The sequence below is a fragment of the Salvelinus namaycush genome, chromosome 33, assembly GCF_016432855.1.
Source record: "Salvelinus namaycush isolate Seneca chromosome 33, SaNama_1.0, whole genome shotgun sequence".
Lineage (NCBI taxonomy): Eukaryota > Metazoa > Chordata > Actinopteri > Salmoniformes > Salmonidae > Salvelinus > Salvelinus namaycush.
In genome coordinates, this window is record NC_052339.1 from 32,878,536 (window position 1) to 32,896,916 (window position 18,381).

At 44.9% G+C, this 18,381-nt stretch overlaps 1 protein-coding gene across 1 annotated transcript in view; it reads left to right on the top strand.

Moving 5' to 3' along the window:
* LOC120027917 (transient receptor potential cation channel subfamily A member 1-like) overlaps window positions 1-16,990 on the top strand; it is a 165,541-nt gene extending 148,551 nt beyond the window's left edge. The window contains exons 27-29 of the mRNA XM_038973011.1: window positions 12,764-12,906; window positions 13,713-13,839; window positions 16,845-16,990. Coding sequence (XP_038828939.1) covers window positions 12,764-12,906; window positions 13,713-13,839; window positions 16,845-16,990 — 416 coding nt within the window. The remainder of the gene's footprint in view (window positions 1-12,763; window positions 12,907-13,712; window positions 13,840-16,844) is intronic.
* Window positions 16,991-18,381: the final 1,391 nt, after the last annotated feature.

The following is an 18,381-nucleotide window of genomic DNA, read 5'->3' on the forward strand; positions in this document are numbered from 1 at the left end:
GGAGGGTTCTGTTCTAGTTAGTAGTTAACCCTGTTGCCCCTCTCAGTTGGAGGGTTCTGTTCTAGTTAGGTAGTTACCCTGTTGTCCCTCCTCCATTTTGGAGGGTTCTGTTACTATGTTAGTATGTTAACCTTTTGTCCCGTCCGTCAACAGTTGGAGGTTCTGTCTAGTTAGTAGGATAACCCTGTTGACCTCCTCCATTTGGAGGTTTCTGTGTCTAGTTAGTATTACCCTGTTGTCCCTCCAGTTGGAGGTTCTGTTCTAGTTATAGTTAACCCTGTTGTCCCTCCTCCAGTTGGAGGGTTCTGTTCTAGTTAGTAGTTCCCTGTTGTCCCTCCTCCATTGGAGGGTCGTGTTCTAGTTATAGTTAACACCTGTTGTCCCTCCTCCATTTTATGGTTTCTGTTTCTAGTTAGTAGTTAACCCTGTTTCCCTCCCAGTTGGAGGTTCTGTTCTAGTTAGTAGTTACCCTGTTTGCCCTCCAGTTTTGAGGTTCTGTTCTAGTTAGTAGTTAACCCTGTTGTCCCCCTCCAGTTGGGGGTTCTGTTCTAGTTAGTATTAACCCTGTTTGCCCTCTCTCCATTGGGAGGTTCTGTTCGTTAGTAGTTAACCCTGTTTGTCCCTCCTCCAGTTGGATGGTTTCTGTTCTAGTTAGTAGTTAACCACTGGTCTCCTTGGAGGTTCTGTTCTAGTTAGTAGTTAACCCTGTTGTCCCTCCTCCAGTTGGAGGTTCTGTTCTAGTTAGTAGTTAACCCTGTTGTCCCTCCAGTTGGAGGGTTCTGTTCTAGTTAGTAGTTAACCCTGTTGTCCCTCCTCCAGTTGGATGGTTCTGTTCTAGTTAGTAGTTAACCATGTTGGAGGGTTCTGTTCTAGTTAGTAGTTAACCCTGTTGTCCCTCCTCCAGTTGGAGGGTTCTGTTCTAGTTAGTAGTTAACCCTGTTGTCCCTCTCCAGTTGAGGGTTTCTGTTTCTAGTTAGTAGTTTACCCTGTTGTCCCTCCAGTTGGAGGGTTCTGTTCTAGTTATTAGTTAACCCTGTTGTCGAGGGTTTCTGTTTAGTTAGTATTACCTGTCTGGAGGTTCTGTTCTAGTTAGTAGTTAACCCGTTTTCCCTCCTCAGTTGGAGGTTCTGTTCTAGTTAGTATTAACCCTGTTGTCCCTCCTCCAGTTTGAGGGTGTCTGTTCCTAGTTAGTTAGTTAACCCTGTTGTCCCTCCTCCCAGTTTGAGGTTCTGTTCTAGTTGTAAGTTTAACCCTGTTTGTCCCTCCTCCAGTTGGAGGTTCTGTTCTAGTTAGTAGTTACCCTGTTGTCCCTCCCAGTTGGAGGGTTCTGTTCTAGTTAGTATTTAACCCTGTTGTCCCTCCTCCAGTTGGAGGTTCTGTTCTAGTTATAGTTTAACCCTTGTTGTCCCTCCTCAGTTGGAGGGTTCTGTTCTAGTTAGTAGTTACCCTGTTGTCCCTCCTCAGTTTGGAGGTGTTCTGTTCTAGTTAGTAGTTAAACCCTGTTTGTCCCTCCTCCAGTTGGAGGGTTCTGTTCTAGTTAGTAGTTAACCCTGTTGTCCCTCCTCCAGTTGGATGGTTCTGTTCTAGTTAGTAGTTAACCCTGTTGTCCCTCCTCCAGTTGGATGGTTCTGTTCTAGTTAGTAGTTAACCCTGTTGTCCCTCCTCCAGTTGGATGGTTCTGTTCTAGTTAGTAGTTAACCCTGTTGTCCCGCCCCAGTTGGAGGGTTCTGTTCTATTAGTAGTTAACCCTGGTTGTCCCTCCCAGTTGGGGGTTCGTTCTAGTTAGTAGTTAACCCTGTTGTCCCCCTCCAAGTTGGAGGGTTCTGTTCTAGTTAGTAGTTAACCCTGTTGCTCCTCCTCCAGTTGGATGGTTCTGGTTCTAGTTAGTAGTTAACCCTGTTGTCCTCCTCCAGTTGGATGGTTCTGTGTCTAGTTAGTATTAACCCGTTGTCCCTCCATTGGAGGGTTCCTGTTCTAGTTAGTAGTTACCCTGTTGTCCCTCCTCCAGTTGGAGGTTCTGTTTCTAGTTGTAGTTAACCCTGTTTCCCTCCTCCAGTTGGAGGTCTGTCTAGTTAGTAGTTACCCCTGTTGTCCTCCATCTTGGGGTTCTGTTCTAGTTAGTAGTTAACCCTGTGTCCCTCCTCCAGGTTGGAGGGTTCTGTTCTAGTTAGTAGTATACCCTGTTGTCCCCACCTCCAGTTGAGGGTTCTGTTCTAGTTAGTAGTTACCCCTGTTGACCCTCCTCCAGTTTGGAGGGTTCTGTTCTAGTTAGTAGTTAACCCTGTTGTCCCTCCTCCAGTTGGAGGTTCTGTTCTAGTTAGTAGTTAAACCTGTTGTCCCAGTGGTGTCTGTTTCTAGTTAGTAGTTAACCTGTTGTCCCCTCCATTGGAGGGTTCTGTTCTAGTTAGTAGTTAACCCTGTTTGTCCCTCCAGTTGGAGGTTTCTGTTCTAGTTAGTAGTTACCCGTTGTCCGCCTCCTCCAGTTGGGGTTCTGTTCTAGTTAGTAGTTAAACCCTGTTGTCCCTCCAGTTGGAGGTTCGTGTTCTAGTTATAGTTTTAACCCTGTTGTCCCTCCAGTTGAGGTTCTGTTCTAGTTAGTAGTTAACCCTGTTTGTCCCTCCCCAGTTGGAGGTTCTGTTCTAGTTAGTAGTTACCCCTGTTGTCCCTCCCAGTTGGAGGGTTCTGTTTCTAGTTTAGTAGTTAACCCTGTTGTCCCTCTAGTTGGAGGTTCTGTTCTAGGTCAGTATTTAACCCTGTTGTCCCCTCCAGTTGGAGGGTTCTGTTCTAGTTAGATTTACCCCTGTTGTCCCTCAGTTGGAGGTTCTGTTCTAGTTAGTAGTTAACCCTGTTGTCCTCCTCCAGTTGGAGGTTCGTGTAGTAGTAGTTAACCTGTTTGAGGGTTCTGTTCTAGTTATGTAGTTAACCCTGTTTACCTCTCCAGTTGGAGGGTTCTGTTCTAGTTAGTTTAACCCTGTTGTCCCTCCCAGTTGGAGGGTTCTGTTAGTTCTAGTTAGTAGTTAACCCCGGTTGTCCCTCCAGTTGGAGGGTTCTGTTCGATGTTAGTAGTTAACCCCTGTTTGTCCCTCCAGTTTGAGGGTTCTGTTCTAGTTAAGCAGTTAACGTGTTGTCCCTGCCTCCAGTTGGAGGGTTCTGTTCTAGTTAGTAGTTAACCCTGTTGTCCCTCCTCCAGTTGGATGGTTCTGTGCTAGTTAGTAGTTAACCATGTTGGAGTTTTCTGTTCTAGTTAGTAGTAACCTGTTGTCACCTCCTCCGTCTGGAGGGTTCTGTCTAGTTATTAGTTAACCTGGTCTATCCCTCCAGTTGGAGGTTCTGTTCTAGTTAGTAGTTTAACCCTGTTGTCCCTCCATTGGAGGGTTCTGTTCTAGTTAGTAGTTAACCCTGTTGTCCCTCCTCCAGTTGGAGGGTTCGTGTCTATTAGTAGTTTAACCCTGTTGTCCCTCCCCAGTTGAGGTTCTGTTCTAGTTGTTAGTTAACCCTGTTTGTCCCTCCTCCAGTTGGATGTTCGGTTCTAGTTAGTAGTTAACTCCCGTTGTCCCTCCAGTTGGAGGGTTCTGTTCTAGTTATAGTTAACCCTGTTGTCCCTCCCAGTTGGAGGTTCTGTTCTAGTTAGTAGTTAACCCTGTTGTCCCTCCTCAGTTGGAGGTTTTCTTCGGTTCTAGTTAGAGTTTAACCCTGTTGTCCTCCTCAGTTGGAGGTTCTGTTCTAGTTAGTAGTTAACCCTGTGTTTCCCTGCCTCCAGTTGGAGGGTTCTGTTCTGTTAGTAGTTAACCCTGTGTCCCTCCTCCAGTTGGAGGTTCTGTTCTAGTTAGTAGTTAACCCTGTTGTCCCTCCCTCCAGTTGGAGGGTTCTGTTCTAGTTAGTAGTTAACCCTGTTGTCCCTCCAGTTGGAGGGTTCTGTTCTAGTTACTAGTTAACCCTGTTGTCCCTCCTCCAGTTGGATGGTTCTGTTCTAGTTAGTAGTTAACCCCGTTGTCCCTCCAGTTGGATGGTTCTGTTCTAGTTAGTAGTTAACCATGTTGGAGGGTTCTGTTCTAGTTAGTAGTTAACCCTGTTTGTCCCCTCCTCCAGTTGGAGGGTTCTGTTCTAGTTAGTAGTTAACCCTTGTCCCTCCAGTTGGATGGTTCTGTTCTAGTAGTATTAACCCTGTTGTCCCTCCTCCAGTTGGATGGTTCTGTTCTATTTAGTAGTTAACCCTGTTGTCCCCTCCCAGTTTGGAGGGTTCTGTCTAGTTAGTAGTTAACCCTGTTTGTCCTCCTCCTGAGGTTTGGAGGAGTATTACCATGTTGGGGTCTCTAGTTAGTAGTTAACCCTGTTGTCCCTCCTCCAGTTGGAGGGTTCTGTTCTAGTTAGTAGTTAACCCTGTTGTCCCTCCTCCAGTTGGAGGGTTCTGTTCTAGTTAGTAGTTAACCCTGTTGTCCCTCCAGTTGGAGGGTTCTGTTCTAGTTAGTAGTTAACCCTGTTGTCCCCTCCAGTTGGAGGTTCGTGTTCTAGTTAGTAGTTAACCCTGTTGTCCCTCTCCAGTTGGAGGGTTCTGTTCTAGTTAGTATATTAACCCTGTTGTCCCTCCTCCAGTTGGATGGGTTCTGTCTATTGGTAGTTAACCATGTTGGATTCTCATTAGGTTCTGTTCTAGTTATATTAACGTTTCCTGTTGTCCCTCCTCCAGTTGGAGGGTTCTGTTCTAGTTATAGTTAACCCTGTTGTCCCTCCAGTTTGGAGGGTTCTGTTCTAGTTAGTATTAACCCTGTTGTCCCTCCAGTTGGAGGGTTCTGTTCTAGTTAGTAGTTAACCCTGTTGTCCCTCCTCCAGTTGGAGGGTTCTGTTCTAGTTAGTAGTTAACCCTGTTGTCCCTCCTCCAGTTGCATGGTTCTGTTCTAGTTAGTAGTTAACCCTGTTGTCCCTCCTCCAGTTGGATGGTTCGTTCTGTTAATACCCGTGTCTATTGGATTCTTTCTAGTTAGTAGTTAACCCTGTTGTCCCTCCCAGTTGAGGTTCTGTTCTAGTTAGTAGTTAACCCTGTTGTCCCTCCTCCGTTGGGAGGTTCTGTTCTAGTTAGAGGTTTAACCCTGTTGTCCCTCCTCCAGTTGGAGGTTCTGTTCTAGTTAGTAGTTAACCCTGTTGTCCCCTCCTCCAGTTGGATGGGTTCTGTTCTAGTTAGTAGTTAACGCCCTGTTGTCCCTCCTCCAGTTGGATGGTTCTGTTCTAGTTTTTATGTTAACCCGTTGTCCCTCCTCCAGTTGGAGGGTTCTGTTTCTAGTTAGTAGTTAACCCTGTTTGTCCCCTCCAGTTGGAGGGTTCTGTTCTAGTTAGGTAGTTACCCTGTTGTCCCTCCTCCAGTTGGAGGGTTTCTGTTCTAGTTAGTAGTTAACCCTGTTGTCCCTCCAGTTGGAGGTTCTGTTCTAGTTAGTAGTTAACCTGTTGGAGGTTCTGTTCTAGTTAGTAGTTAACCCTGTTGTCCCTCCTCCAGTTGGAGGGTTCTGTTCTAGTTAGTAGTTAACCCCGTTGTCCCTCCAGTTGGATGGTTCTGTTCTAGTTAGTAGTTAACCCTGTTGTCCCTCCTCCAGTTGGATGGTTCTGTTCTAGTTAGTAGTTAACCCTGTTGTCCCTCCAGTTGGAGGGTTCTGTTCTAGTTAGTAGTTAACCCTGTTGTCCCTCCAGTTGGAGGGTTCTGTTCTAGTTAGTAGTTAACCCTGTTGTCCCTCCAGTTGGAGGGTTCTGTTCTAGTTAGTAGTTAACCCTGTTGTCCCTCCAGTTGGAGGGTTCTGTTCTAGTTAGTAGTTAACCCTGTTGTCCCTCCTCCAGTTGGAGGGTTCTGTTCTAGTTAGTAGTTAACCCTGTTGTCCCTCCTCCAGTTGGATGGTTCTGTGCTAGTTAGTAGTTAACCATGTTGGAGTTTTCTGTTCTAGTTAGTAGTTAACCCTGTTGTCCCTCCTCCAGTTGGAGGGTTCTGTTCTAGTTAGTAGTTAACCCTGGTCTGTCCTCCAGTTGGAGGGTTCTGTTCTAGTTAGTAGTTAACCCTGTTGTCCCCCTCCATTTGGAGTCCTGTTTCTAGTTAAGTTTAACCCTGTTGTCCCTCCATTGGAGGGTTCTGTTCTAGTTAGTAGTTAACCCTGTTGTCCCTCCTCCAGTTGGAGGGTTCTGTTCTATTTTAGTAGTTAACCCTGTGTCCCTCCTCCAGTTTGGAGGTTTCTGTTCTAGTTAGTAGTTAACCCTGTTGTCCTCCTCCAGTTGGAGGTTTCTGTTCTAGTTAGTAGTTAACCCTGTTGGTCCCTCCATTTGGAGGGTTCTGTTCTAGTTTAGTAGTTAACCGTTTTCCCTCCTCAAGTGGATGGTTCTGTGCTAGTTAGTAGTTAACCATGTTGGAGGGTTCTGTTCTAGTTAGTAGTTAACCCTGTTGTCCCTCCTCCAGTTGGAGGGTTCTGTTCTAGTTAGTAGTTAACCCTGTTGTCCCTCCAGTTGGAGGGTTCTGTTCTAGTTAGTAGTTAACCCTGTTGTCCCTCCAGTTGGAGGGTTCTGTTCTAGTTAGTAGTTAACCCTGTTGTCCCTCCTCATTGTTGGAGGTTCTGTTCTAGTTAGTAGTTAACCCTGTTGTCCCTCCTCCAGTTGGATGGTTCTGTGCTAGTTAGTAGTTAACCATGTTGGAGGTTTCTGTTCTAGTTAGTAGTTAACCCTGTTGTCCCTCCTCCAGTTGGAGGGTTCTGTTCTAGTTAGTAGTTAACCCTGGTCTGTCCTCCAGTTGGAGGGTTCTGTTCTAGTTAGTAGTTAACCCTGTTGTCCCTCCAGTTGGAGGTTCTTTCTAGTAGTAGTTAACCCTGTTGTCCCTCCTCCAGTTGGAGGGTTCTGTTCTAGTTAGTAGTTAACCCTGTTGTCCCTCCTCCAGTTGGAGGGTTCTGTTCTAGTTAGTAGTTAACCCTGTTGTCCCTCCTCCAGTTGGATGGTTCTGTGCTAGTTAGTAGTTAACCTCCCGTTGTCCCTCCAGTTGGAGTTTTCTGTTCTAGTTAGTAGTTAACCCTGTTGTCCCTGCCAGTTGGAGTTTCTGTTCTAGTTAGTAGTTAACCCTGTTGTCCCTCCTCCATTTGGATGGTTCTGTTCTAGTTAGTAGTTAACCCTGTTTTCCCTCCTCCAGTTGGAGGTTCTGTTCTAGTTATAGTTAACCCTGTTGTCCCTGCCTCAGTTGAGGGTTCTGTTCTAGTTAGTAGTTAACCCTGGTTCCCTCCTCCAGTTGGAGGTTCTGTTCTAGTTAGTAGTTAACCCTGTTGTCCCTCCTCCAGTTGGAGGGTTCTGTTCTAGTTAGTAGTTAACCCTGTTGTCCCTCCTCCAGTTGGAGGGTTCTGTGCTAGTTAGTAGTTAACCCTGTTGTCCCTCCTCCAGTTGGAGGGTTCTGTTCTAGTTAGTAGTTAACCCTGTTGTCCCTCCTCCAGTTGGAGGTTCTGTTCTATTAGTATTAACCCTGTTTGTCCCTCCCTCCAGTTGGAGGTTTCTTTCTAGTTAGTAGTTAACCCTGTTGTCCCTCCTCCAGTTGGATGTTCTGTTCTAGTTAGTAGTTAACCCTGTTTCCCTCCTCCAGTTGGATGTTCTGTTCTAGTTAGTAGTTACCCTGTTGTCCTCCCAGTTGGAGGGTTCTGTTCTAGTTAGTAGTTTAACCCTGTTGTCCCTCCTCCAGTTGGAGGTTCTGTTCTAGTTAGTAGTTAAACACCTGTTGTCCCTCCTCCAGTTGGGAGGTTCTGTTCTAGTTTAGTAGTTGGTCCATGTTGGAGGGTTCTGTTCTAGTTATAGTTTACCCTGTTGTCCCTCCTCCATGTGGAGGGTTCTGTTCTGTTTAGTTAGAGTAACCCGTTGTCCCTCCAGTTGTGGTTCGTTTCTAGTTAGTAGTTAACCCTGTTGTCCCTCCTCCAGTTGGATGGTTCTGTTCTAGTTAGTAGTTAACCCTGTTGTCCCTCCAGTTGGAGGGTTCTGTTCTAGTTAGTAGTTAACCCTGTTGTCCCTCCAGTTGGAGGGTTCTGTTCTAGTTAGTAGTTAACCCTGTTGGAGGGTTCTGTTCTAGTTAGTAGTTAACCCTGTTGGAGGGTTCTGTTCTAGTTAGTATTAGTTAACGCCTGTGTCCTCCAGTTGGAGGTTCTGTTCTATTATAGTTTACCCTGTTGTCCATCCAGTTGGGGGTTCTGTTCTAGTTAGTAGTTAACCCCTGCTGTTTTCCCTCCCATTGGAGGGTTCTGTTCTAGTTAGTAGTTAACCCTGTTTCCCTCCATTGGAGGTTCGTGTTCTAGTTAGTAGTTTACCCTGTTGTCCCTCCGTTGGAGTGTCTGTTCTAGTGAGTAGTTAACCCTGTTGTCCCTCCTCCAGTTGGAGGGTTCTGTTCTAGTTAGTAGTTAACCATGTTGGAGGGTTCTGTGCTAGTTAGTAGTTAACCATGTTGGAGGGTTCTGTTCTAGTTAGTGTTTTAACCATGTTGTCCCTCCAGTTGGAGGGTTCTGTCTAGTAGTAGTTTTAACCCTGTTGTCCCTCCTCCAGTTGGATGGTTCTGTTCTAGTTAGTAGTTAACCCTGTTGTCCCTCCTCCAGTTGGAGGGTTCTGTTCTAGTTAGTAGTTAACCCTGTTGTCCCTCCAGTTGGAGGGTTCTGTTCTAGTTAGAGTTAACCCTGTTGTCCTCCTCCAGTTGAGGGTTCTGTTCTAGTTAGTAGTTAACCCTGTGTCCCTCCAGTTGGATGGTTCTGTTTCTAGTTAGTAGTTAACCCTGTTGTCCTCCTCCAGTTGGAGGTTCTGTTCTAGTTAGTAGTTAACCCTGTTGCCCTCCCAGTTGGAGGGTTTGTTCTAGTTAGTATTACCTTGTGTCCTCCTCCAGTTGGAGGTTCTGTTCCTAGTTAGTATTAAACCCTGTTGTCCCTCCTCCAGTTGGAGGGTTCTGTTTCTAGTTAGTAGTTAACCCTGTTGTCCCTCCTCCAGTTGGAGTGTTTCTGTTCTAGTTAGTAGTTACCCTGTTGTGTCCTCCTCCAGTTGAGTGTCTGTTCTAGTTAGTAGTTAACCCTGTTGTCCCTCCTCCAGCTGGAGGGTTCTGTTCTAGTTAGTAGTTAACCCTGTTGTCCCTCCAGTTGGAGGGTTCTGTTCTAGTTAGTAGTTAACCATGTTGTCCCTCCAGTTGGAGGGTTCTGTGCTAGTTAGTAGTTAACCCTGTTGTCCCTCCTCCAGTTGGAGGGTTCTGTGCTAGTTAGTAGTTAACCCTGTTGTCCCCTCCAGTTTGGAGGGTTCTGTTCTAGTTAGTAGTTAACCCTGTTGTCCCTCCTCCAGTTGGAGGGTTCTGTTCTAGTTAGTAGTTAACCCTGTTGTCCCTCCTCCAGTTGGAGGGTTCTGTTCTAGTTAGTAGTTAACCCTGTTGTCCCTCCTCCAGTTGGAGGGTTCTGTTCTAGTTAGTAGTTAACCCTGTTGTCCCTCCAGGAGGGTTCGTTTCTAGTTAGTGTTAACCCTGTTGTCCCTCCACCGTTGGAGGGTTCTGTTCTAGTTAGTAGTTAACCCTGTTGTCCCCCTCCAGTTGGAGGGTTCTGTTCTAGTTAGTAGTTAACCCTGTTGTCCCTCCAGTTGGAGGGTTCTGTTCTAGTTAGTAGTTAACCCTGTTGTCCCTCCTCCAGTTGGAGGGTTCTGTTCTAGTTAGTAGTTAACCCTGTTGTCCCTCCAGTTGGAGGGTTCTGTTCTAGTTAGTAGTTAACCCTGTTGTCCCTCCTCCAGTTGGAGGGTTCTGTTCTAGTTATAGTAGTACCCTGTTGTCCCTCCTCCAGTTGGAGGGTTTCTGTTCTAGTTAGTAGTTAACCCGTTGTCCCTCCAGTTGGAGGTTCTGTTCTAGTTAGTAGTTAACCCTGTTGTCCCTCCTCCAGTTGGAGGGTTCTGTTCTAGTTAGTAGTTAACCCTGTTGTCCCTCCTCCAGTTGGAGGGTTCTGTTCTAGTTAGTAGTTAACCCTGTTGTCCCTCCTCCAGTTGGAGGGTTCTGTTCTAGTTAGTAGTTAACCATGTTGGAGGGTTCTGTTCTAGTTAGTAGTTAACCATGTTGGAGGGTTCTGTTCTAGTTAGTAGTTAACCCTGTTGTCCCTCCAGTTGGAGGGTTCTGTTCTAGTTAGTAGTTAACCCTGTTGTCCCTCCAGTTGGAGGGTTCTGTTCTAGTTAGTAGTTAACCCTGTTTCCCTCCAGTTGGAGGGTTTCTGTTCTAGTTAGTAGTTAACCCTGTTGTCCCTCCAGTTGGAGGGTTTGTTCTAGTAGTAGTTAACCCTGTTGTCCCTCCTCTTGGAGGGTTCTGTTCTAGTTAGTAGTTAACCCTGTTGTCCCTCCTCAGTTGGAGGTTCTGTTTCAGTAGTAGTTAACCCTGTTGTCCCTCCTCCAGTTGGAGGGTTCTGTTCTAGTTAGAGGTTAACCCTGTTGTCCCTCCTCCAGTTGGAGGGTTCTGTTCTAGTTAGAGGTTAACCCTGTTGTCCCTCCTCCAGTTGGAGGGTTCTGTTCTAGTTAGTAGTTAACCCTGTTGACCCTCCTCCAGTTGGAGGGTTCTGTTCTAGTTAGTAGTTAACCCTGTTGTCCCTCCTCCAGTTGGAGGGTTCTGTTCTAGTTAGAGGTTAACCCTGTTGTCCCTCCTCCAGTTGGAGGGTTTCTGTTCTATTTAGAGTTAACCCTGTTGTCCCTCCTCCAGTTGGAGGGTTCTGTTCTAGTTAGAGTTAACCCTGTTGTCCCTCCTCCAGTTGGAGGGTTCTGTTCTAGTTAGTAGTTAACCCTGTTGTCCCTCCTCCAGTTGGAGGGTTCTGTTCTAGTTAGTAGTTAACCCTGTTGTCCCTCCTCCAGTTGGAGGGTTTTCTGTTCTAGTAGTAGTTAACCCTGTGTCCCTCCTCCAGTTGAGGGTTCTGTTCTAGTTAGTGTTAACCCTGTTGTCCCTCCTCCAGTTGGAGGGTTCTGTTCTAGTTGTAGGTTAACACCTGTTGTCCTCCCTCCAGTTGGAGGGTCTTTCTAGTTAGTATTAACCCTGTTGTCCCTCTCAGTTGGAGGGTTCTGTTCTAGTTATAGTTAACCCTGTTGTCCTCCTCCATTGGAGGTGTTGTTGTTCTAGTTTAGTTAACCCTGTTGTCCCTCCAGTTGGAGGGTTTGTTCTGTCTAGTTAAGTTAACCTGTTGTCCCTCCTCCAGTTGGAGGGTCTGTTTCTAGTTAGTAGTAACCCTGTTGTCCCTCCAGTTGGAGGGTTCTGTTCTAGTTGAGGTTAACCCTGTTGTCCCTCCTCCAGTTGTGGTTTCTGTTCTAGTTAGTAGTTAACCCTGTTGTCCTCCTCAGTTGGGGTTCTGTTCTAGTTAGTATTAACCTTGTCCTCCTCCAGTTGGAGGTTCTGTCTAGTATAGTAGTTAACCCTGGTCTGTCCTCAGTTGGAGGTTTCTGTGCTAGTTAGTAGTTAACCCTGGTCTGTCCCCTATCCTCCAGTTGAGGGTTCTGTGCTAGTATAGTTAACCCTGGTCTGTCCTTCCTCTAATCCTCCAGTGGAGGGTTCTGTGTAGTTAGTAGTTAACCCTGGTCTGTCCTTCCTCTAATCCTCCAGTTGGAGGGTTCTGTGCTATTAGTAGTTAACCTGGTCTGTCCTTCCTCACTCCAGTTGGAGTTCTTTCTAGTTAGTAGTTAACCCTGTTGTCCCTCCTCCAGTTGGAGGGTTCTGTTCTAGTTAGTAGTTAACCCTGTTGTCCCTCCTCCAGTTGGAGGGTTCTGTTCTAGTTAGAGGTTAACCTGTTGTCCCTCCTCCATTGGAGGGTTCTGTTCTAGTTAGTATTAACCCTGTTGTCCCTCCAGTTGAGGGTTCTGTCTAGTTAGTAGTTAACCCTGTTGTCCCTCCTCCAGTTGAGGGTTCTGTTCTAGTTAGTAGTTAACCCTGTTGTCCCCTCAGTTGAGGTTCTGTTCTAGTTAGAGGTTAACCCTGTTGTCCCTCCTCCAGTTGATGGGTTCTGTTCTAGTTAGTAGTTAACCCTGTTGTCCCTCCTCCAGTTGGAGGGTTCTGTTCTAGTTAGTAGTTAACCCTGGTCTGTCCTCCAGTTGGAGGTTTCTGTGCTAGTTAGTAGTTAACCCTGGTCTGTCCTCCAGTTGGAGGTTTCTGTGCTAGTTAGTAGTTAACCCTGGTCTGTCCTTCCTCTAATCCTCCAGTTGGAGGGTTCTGTGCTAGTTAGTAGTTAACCCTGGCTTCCTTCCTCTAATCCTCCAGTTGGAGGTTCTGTGCTAGTTAGTAGTTAACCCTGGTCTGTCCTTCCTCTAATCCTCCAGTTGGAGGGTTCTGTGCTAGTTAGAGTTAACCTGGTCTGTCCTTCCTCTAATCCTCCAGTTGGAGGTTCTGTGCTAGTTTAGTAGTTAACCCTGGTCTGTCCTTCCTCTAATCCTCCAGTTGGAGGGTTCTGTGCTAGTTAGTAGTTAACCCTGGTCTGTCCTTCCTCTAATCCTCCAGTTGGAGGGTTCTGTGCTAGTTAGTAGTTAACCCTGGTCTGTCCTTCCTCTAATCCTCCAGTTGGAGGGTTCTGTTCTAGTTAGTAGTTAACCCTGGTCTGTCCTTCCGCTAATCCTCCAGTTGGAGGGTTCTGTGCTAGTTAGTAGTTAACCCTGGTCTGTCCTTCCTCTAATCCTCCAGTTGGAGGGTTCTGTTCTAGTTAGTAGTTAACCCTGGTCTGTCCTTCCTCTAATCCTCCAGTTGGAGGGTTCTGTTCTAGTTAGTAGTTAACCCTGGTCTGTCCTTCCGCTAATCCTCCAGTTGGAGGGTTCTGTGCCTGCACTAGTTCCAACAACAACACCTACTGGTGTGTGAGAACCATCAACGAAACACACAACACCCTGTTCTGTGAGTTCGCTACGGGCTTCCTCGAGTACTTTGACCTCAACCACGACCCCTACCAGGTGAGTGGACTCCTCCCCTTCCAGATACCTTTCAGTGGCAGTTTGTATTTTCTGTCTTTCGAAAACTATGTATTGAAGTATGTGTGTCTGTCTGTCTGTCTGTCTGTCTGTCTGTCTGTCTGTCTGTCTGTCTGTCTGTCTGTCTGTCTGTCTGTCTGTCTGTCTGTCTGTCTGTCTGTCTGTCTGTGTTTGTGCCTGTGTCTGTGTCTGTGTGTGCCTCCGTGTGCCTCCATGTGTGCGTGTTTGTGTGTATCTGTGTGTGTCTGTTTGTGTGTGTCTCTGTCTGTCTGTGCCTGTCTGTGTGTGTGTGTGTGTGTGTGTGTGTGTCTGTGCCTGTCTGTGTGTGTGTGTGTGTGTGTGTGTGTGTGTGTGTGTGTGTGTGTGTCTGTCTGTGCGTCTGTCTCTGTACGTTTGTCTCTGTGTATCTGTGTGTGTCCGTGTCTGTGTGGGTCTGTGTGTGTGTGTGCGTCTGTCTGTGCGTGTCTGTGTGTGTCCGTGTCTGTCTGTGCGGGTGTGTGTGTGGGTCTGTGTGTGTCTGTGCGTGTCTGTGCGTGTCTGTGTGGGTCTGTGTGGGTCTGTGTGGGTCTGTGTGTGTCCGTGTCTGTCTGTGCGGGTGTGTGTGTGGGTCTGTGTGTGTCCGTGTCTGTCTGTGCGGGTGTGTGTGTGGGTCTGTGTGGGTCTGTGTGGGTCTGTGTGTGTCTGTGTGGGTCTGTGTGTGTCCGTGTCTGTCTGTGTGTGTCTGTGTGGGTCTGTGTGTGTCCGTGTCTGTCTGTGCGTGTCTGTGTGGGTCTGTGTGTGTCTTATAGTTGACCAACACAGTGTATTCAGTGGATAGAGAGGTGTTGAACACCCTTCATTCCCAGCTGATGGAGATGAGGAGCTGCCAGGGACACAAGCAGTGTAACCCCCGACCCAAAGGGCTGGACCCAACAGGTAAACACACACATACTACTACAGTGATACTACCGTACTACTATTAATACTGCTAGAGTCAAAATACAGTAGTACTACAGTGATACTACAGTACTACTACAGCGCTACTACAGTACTACTTTTAGTAGTATTACAGTTCTACTACAGTACCACTATTAGTACTACTACCGTGCTACTACAGTACTATTATTAGTACTATTATGGTGATAATACAGTGATACTATTAGTACTACTACAGTACTACTATTAGTACTACTACATTGATACTACAGTACTCCTATTAGTACTACTACAGTGATACTACAGTAATACTACAGTATGTCTATTAGTACTACTGCAGTGATTCTACAGTAATACTACAGTACGTCTATTAGTACTACTACAGTGCTACTACAGTACTACTATTAGTACTACTACAGTGATACTACATTACTACTATTAGTACTACTACAGTGATACTACAGTACATCTATTAGTACTACTACAGTGATACTACAGTACTACTATTAATACTACAGTGATACTACAGTACGTCTATTAGTACTACTACAGTGCTACTACAGTACTACTATTAGTACTACTACAGTGATACTACATTACTATTAGTACTACTACAGTGATACTACAGTACTACTATTAGTACTACTACAGTGATACTACAGTTCGTCCATTAGTACTACTACAGGGATACTACAGTACTACTATTAATACTACAGTGATACTATAGTACTACTATTAGTACCACTACAGTGATACTACAGTACGTCTATTAGTACTACAGTGATACTACAGTACTACTATTAATACTACCGTGATACTACAGTACATCTATTGGTACTACGACAGTGATACTACAGTACGTCTATTAGTACTACTACAGTGATACTAACTACGTACTACTATTAGTACTACTACAGTGATACTACAGTACGTCTATTAGTACTACTACAGTGATACTACAGTACGTCTATTAGTACTACTACAGTGATACTACAGTACTACTATTAGTACTACTACAGTGATACTACAGTACTACTATTAATACTACAGTGATACTACAGTACGTCTATTGGTACTACGACAGTGATACTACAGTACGTCTATTAGTACTACTACAGTGATACTACAGTACTACTATTAGTACTACTACAGTGATACTACAGTACGTCTATTAGTACTACTACAGTGATACTACAGTACGTCTATTAGTACTACTACTACAGTACTATTAGTACTACTTCTAGTACTACTACTCCATTATTTGCATGTTTTAATGGCTCCTATAAAAATGGTGGACATTAAGGTACTCAACCAGGTCTGATTTCATTAGTACTAATACAGGACCCAGGTGGTATAAAGATCCAGTCCATTTAAAAGAAAAATGGAGGCCTCTTACACTTCAATGTTGTGATGTGAAAATCCTGGTGAAATGCATAGCACATAGAATAACAAAGGTTTAACCACATATTGTTCATCCAGATTAGACAGGTTTTTACATGGACGATATATATTGTAGATAATATACTTGAAACAATTGAACATTATGAAACATCAAAGATACCTGGCCTGGTCATAGCAGATTTTGAAAAGGTGTTTGATAAAGTACGACTAGATATTATGTATAAATGCCTGGATTACTTTAATTTTGGTGAATCTCTGAAGAGATTGAATCATTGAAATGCTAGCTATTAAAATTAGATCCAACAAGAACATCAAGGGGTTAGAAAACCAGGGGACTGGTGTCATTGACAAAGGTGTCAATGTATGCTGATGACTCTAGTTTTTTCTTAAGTCCGCAATCTGGACCCCTGCACAGTGTCATTGAAGATCTTGATAATTTTTATAGCCTCTCTGGAATAAAACCTCATTTAGACAAGTGTACCATATTGCGTATTGGGTCGATAAAAGACACTGTGTTTTTACACTATCTTGTAGTTTACCAATAAAATGGGTGGATGGTGAAGTCGACATACTTGGCATTCACATCTCAAAAAATATAAATTGATTTACCACAATCAATTTCAATAGAAAGTTAGCAGAAATAGAGACGATTCTGCAACCACGGAGAGGTAAATACTTGTCTATTTATGGAAAAATCACATTGATTAACTCTTTTTTAGGACTATCACAGTTAACTGACTTACTAATGTCGCTGCCTACTCCAGACGACTCGTTTTTGGAAATCATATGAGCAAAGACTATTTAATTTTATTTGGAATGCTAAGCCAGACAAAATAAAACATGCCTATTTATATCATTAATATGAGTTTGTGGGGGGCTAAAATGAATCAATATTAAATCTTTAAACCTCTCAATAAAAGCTCGTACATCAATTATACTTAATAATCTTACTGGAGAACCATTTAGGGTTGAATAAAGTCTCGTCCTTTGTTCAAAAATTGCCTTTATACAGATTACAACTTCTCATTTCCGACTAATTGAAAATGAAATGTTGTTTAAAGTATCGCCCTTTCATAAACAAGCCATACAAAGCTGGTTACAATTTCAGTTTTATCCTCCAGAAAAGAAAGAACAAATATTGCAATAAAGGTTATGGTTAAACTCAAATATACTGATTAATAAAAAATATATATAAATAAATGTAAACGCTATTATATTTATTTATGATATTATAAATAGAAACGGTTTAGTTATGTCACATATGCATCTATCGAAAATATATGGGAAGTGAAAGATATTACTTGGTTTGTTTTAATCATGACACGCACAGGGAACTCTTCTGCAGCCTAACCAGTCAGAGTGGTATGTAACAAGCATAAATATACCTTTGAATTGGTTAGAGATGTAATGAGAACCTAATATTGTGTCCATCAATTCAACTCCTTCTGCTGTGGAAGTGGTTTAGGGTCGAATGGCACCCTATTGCCTTTGTAGTACACTACTTTTGACCAGGACCTACAGAGCTCTGGTCAAAAATAGTGCACTATATAAGTAATAGGGTTCCATTTGTGAGGTTGCCAGCGTGATGGTGATGTATCTCTAAGTGCTGTCAATAAGCCTATTGGGCCTGTCACTTTCCACCAGTCTGGTTATCCTCACTGTTCTGAAGAGTTCTGGGAACAAGCTTATTGGGCCTGTCACTTTCCACCAGTCTGGTTATCCTCACTGTTCTGAAGAGTTCTGGCAATAAGCCTATTGGCTGTCACTTTCCACCAGTCTGGTTATCCTCACTGTTCTGAAGAGTTCTGGCAACAAGCTTATTGGGCCTGTCACTTTCCACCAGTCTGGTTATCCTCACTGTTCTGAAGAGTTCTGGCAACAAGCTTATTGGGCCTGTCACTTTCCACCAGTCTGGTTATCCTCACTGTTCTGAAGAGTTCTGGCAACAAGCTTATTGGGCCTGTCACTTTCCACCAGTCTGGTTATCCTCACTGTTCTGAAGAGTTCTGGCAACAAGCTTATTGGGCCTGTCACTTTCCACCAGTCTGGTTATCCTCACTGTTCTGAAGAGTTCTGGCAACAAGCTTATTGGGCCTGTCACTTTCCACCAGTCTGGTTATCCTCACTGTTCTGAAGAGTTCTGGCAACAAGCTTATTGGGCCTGTCACTTTCCACCAGTCTGGTTATCCTCACTGTTCTGAAGAGTTCTGGCAACAAGCTTATTGGGCCTGTCACTTTCCAGTTAGCCAGTCTGGTTTTAGCCTCACTGTTCTGAAGAGTTCTGGGAACAAGCTTATTGGGCCTGTCACTTTCCACCAGTCTGGTTAGCCTCACTGTTCTGAAGAGTTCTGGCAACAAGCTTATTGGGCCTGTCACTTTCCACCAGTCTGTTAGCCTCACTGTTCTGAAGAGTTCTGGCAACAAGCTTATTGGGCCTGTCACTTTCCACCAGTCTGGTTATCCATCACTGTTCTGAAGAGTTCTGGCAACAAGCTTATTGGGCCTGTCACTTTCCACCAGTCTGGTTACCCTCACTGTTCTGAAGAGTTCTGGCAACAAGCTTATTGGGCCTGTCACTTTCCACCAGTCTGGTTATCCTCACTGTTCTGAAGAGTTCTGGGAACAAGCCTATTGGGCCTGTCACTTTCCACCAGTCCTGGTTAGCCTCACTGTTCTGAAGAGTTCTGGCAACAAGCTTATTGGGCCTGTCACTTTCCACCAGTCTGGTTATCCTCACTGTTCTGAAGAGTTCTGGGAACAAGCCTATTGGGCCTGTCACTTTCCACCAGTCTGGTTAGCCTCACTGTTCTGAAGAGTTCTGGGAACAAGCTTATTGGGCCTGTCACTTTCCACCAGTCTGGTTATCCTCACTGTTCTGAAGAGTTCTGGGAACAAGCCTATTGGGCCTGTCACTTTCCACCAGTCTGGTTAGCCTCACTGTTCTGAAGAGTTCTGGGAACAAGCCTATTGGGCCTGTCACTTTCCACCAGTCTGGTTATCCTCACTGTTCTGAAGAGTTCTGGGAACAAGCTTATTGGGCCTGTCACTTTCCACCAGTCTGGTTAGCCTCACTGTTCTGAAGAGTTCTGGGAACAAGCTTATTGGGCCTGTCACTTTCCACCAGTCTGGTTATCCTCACTG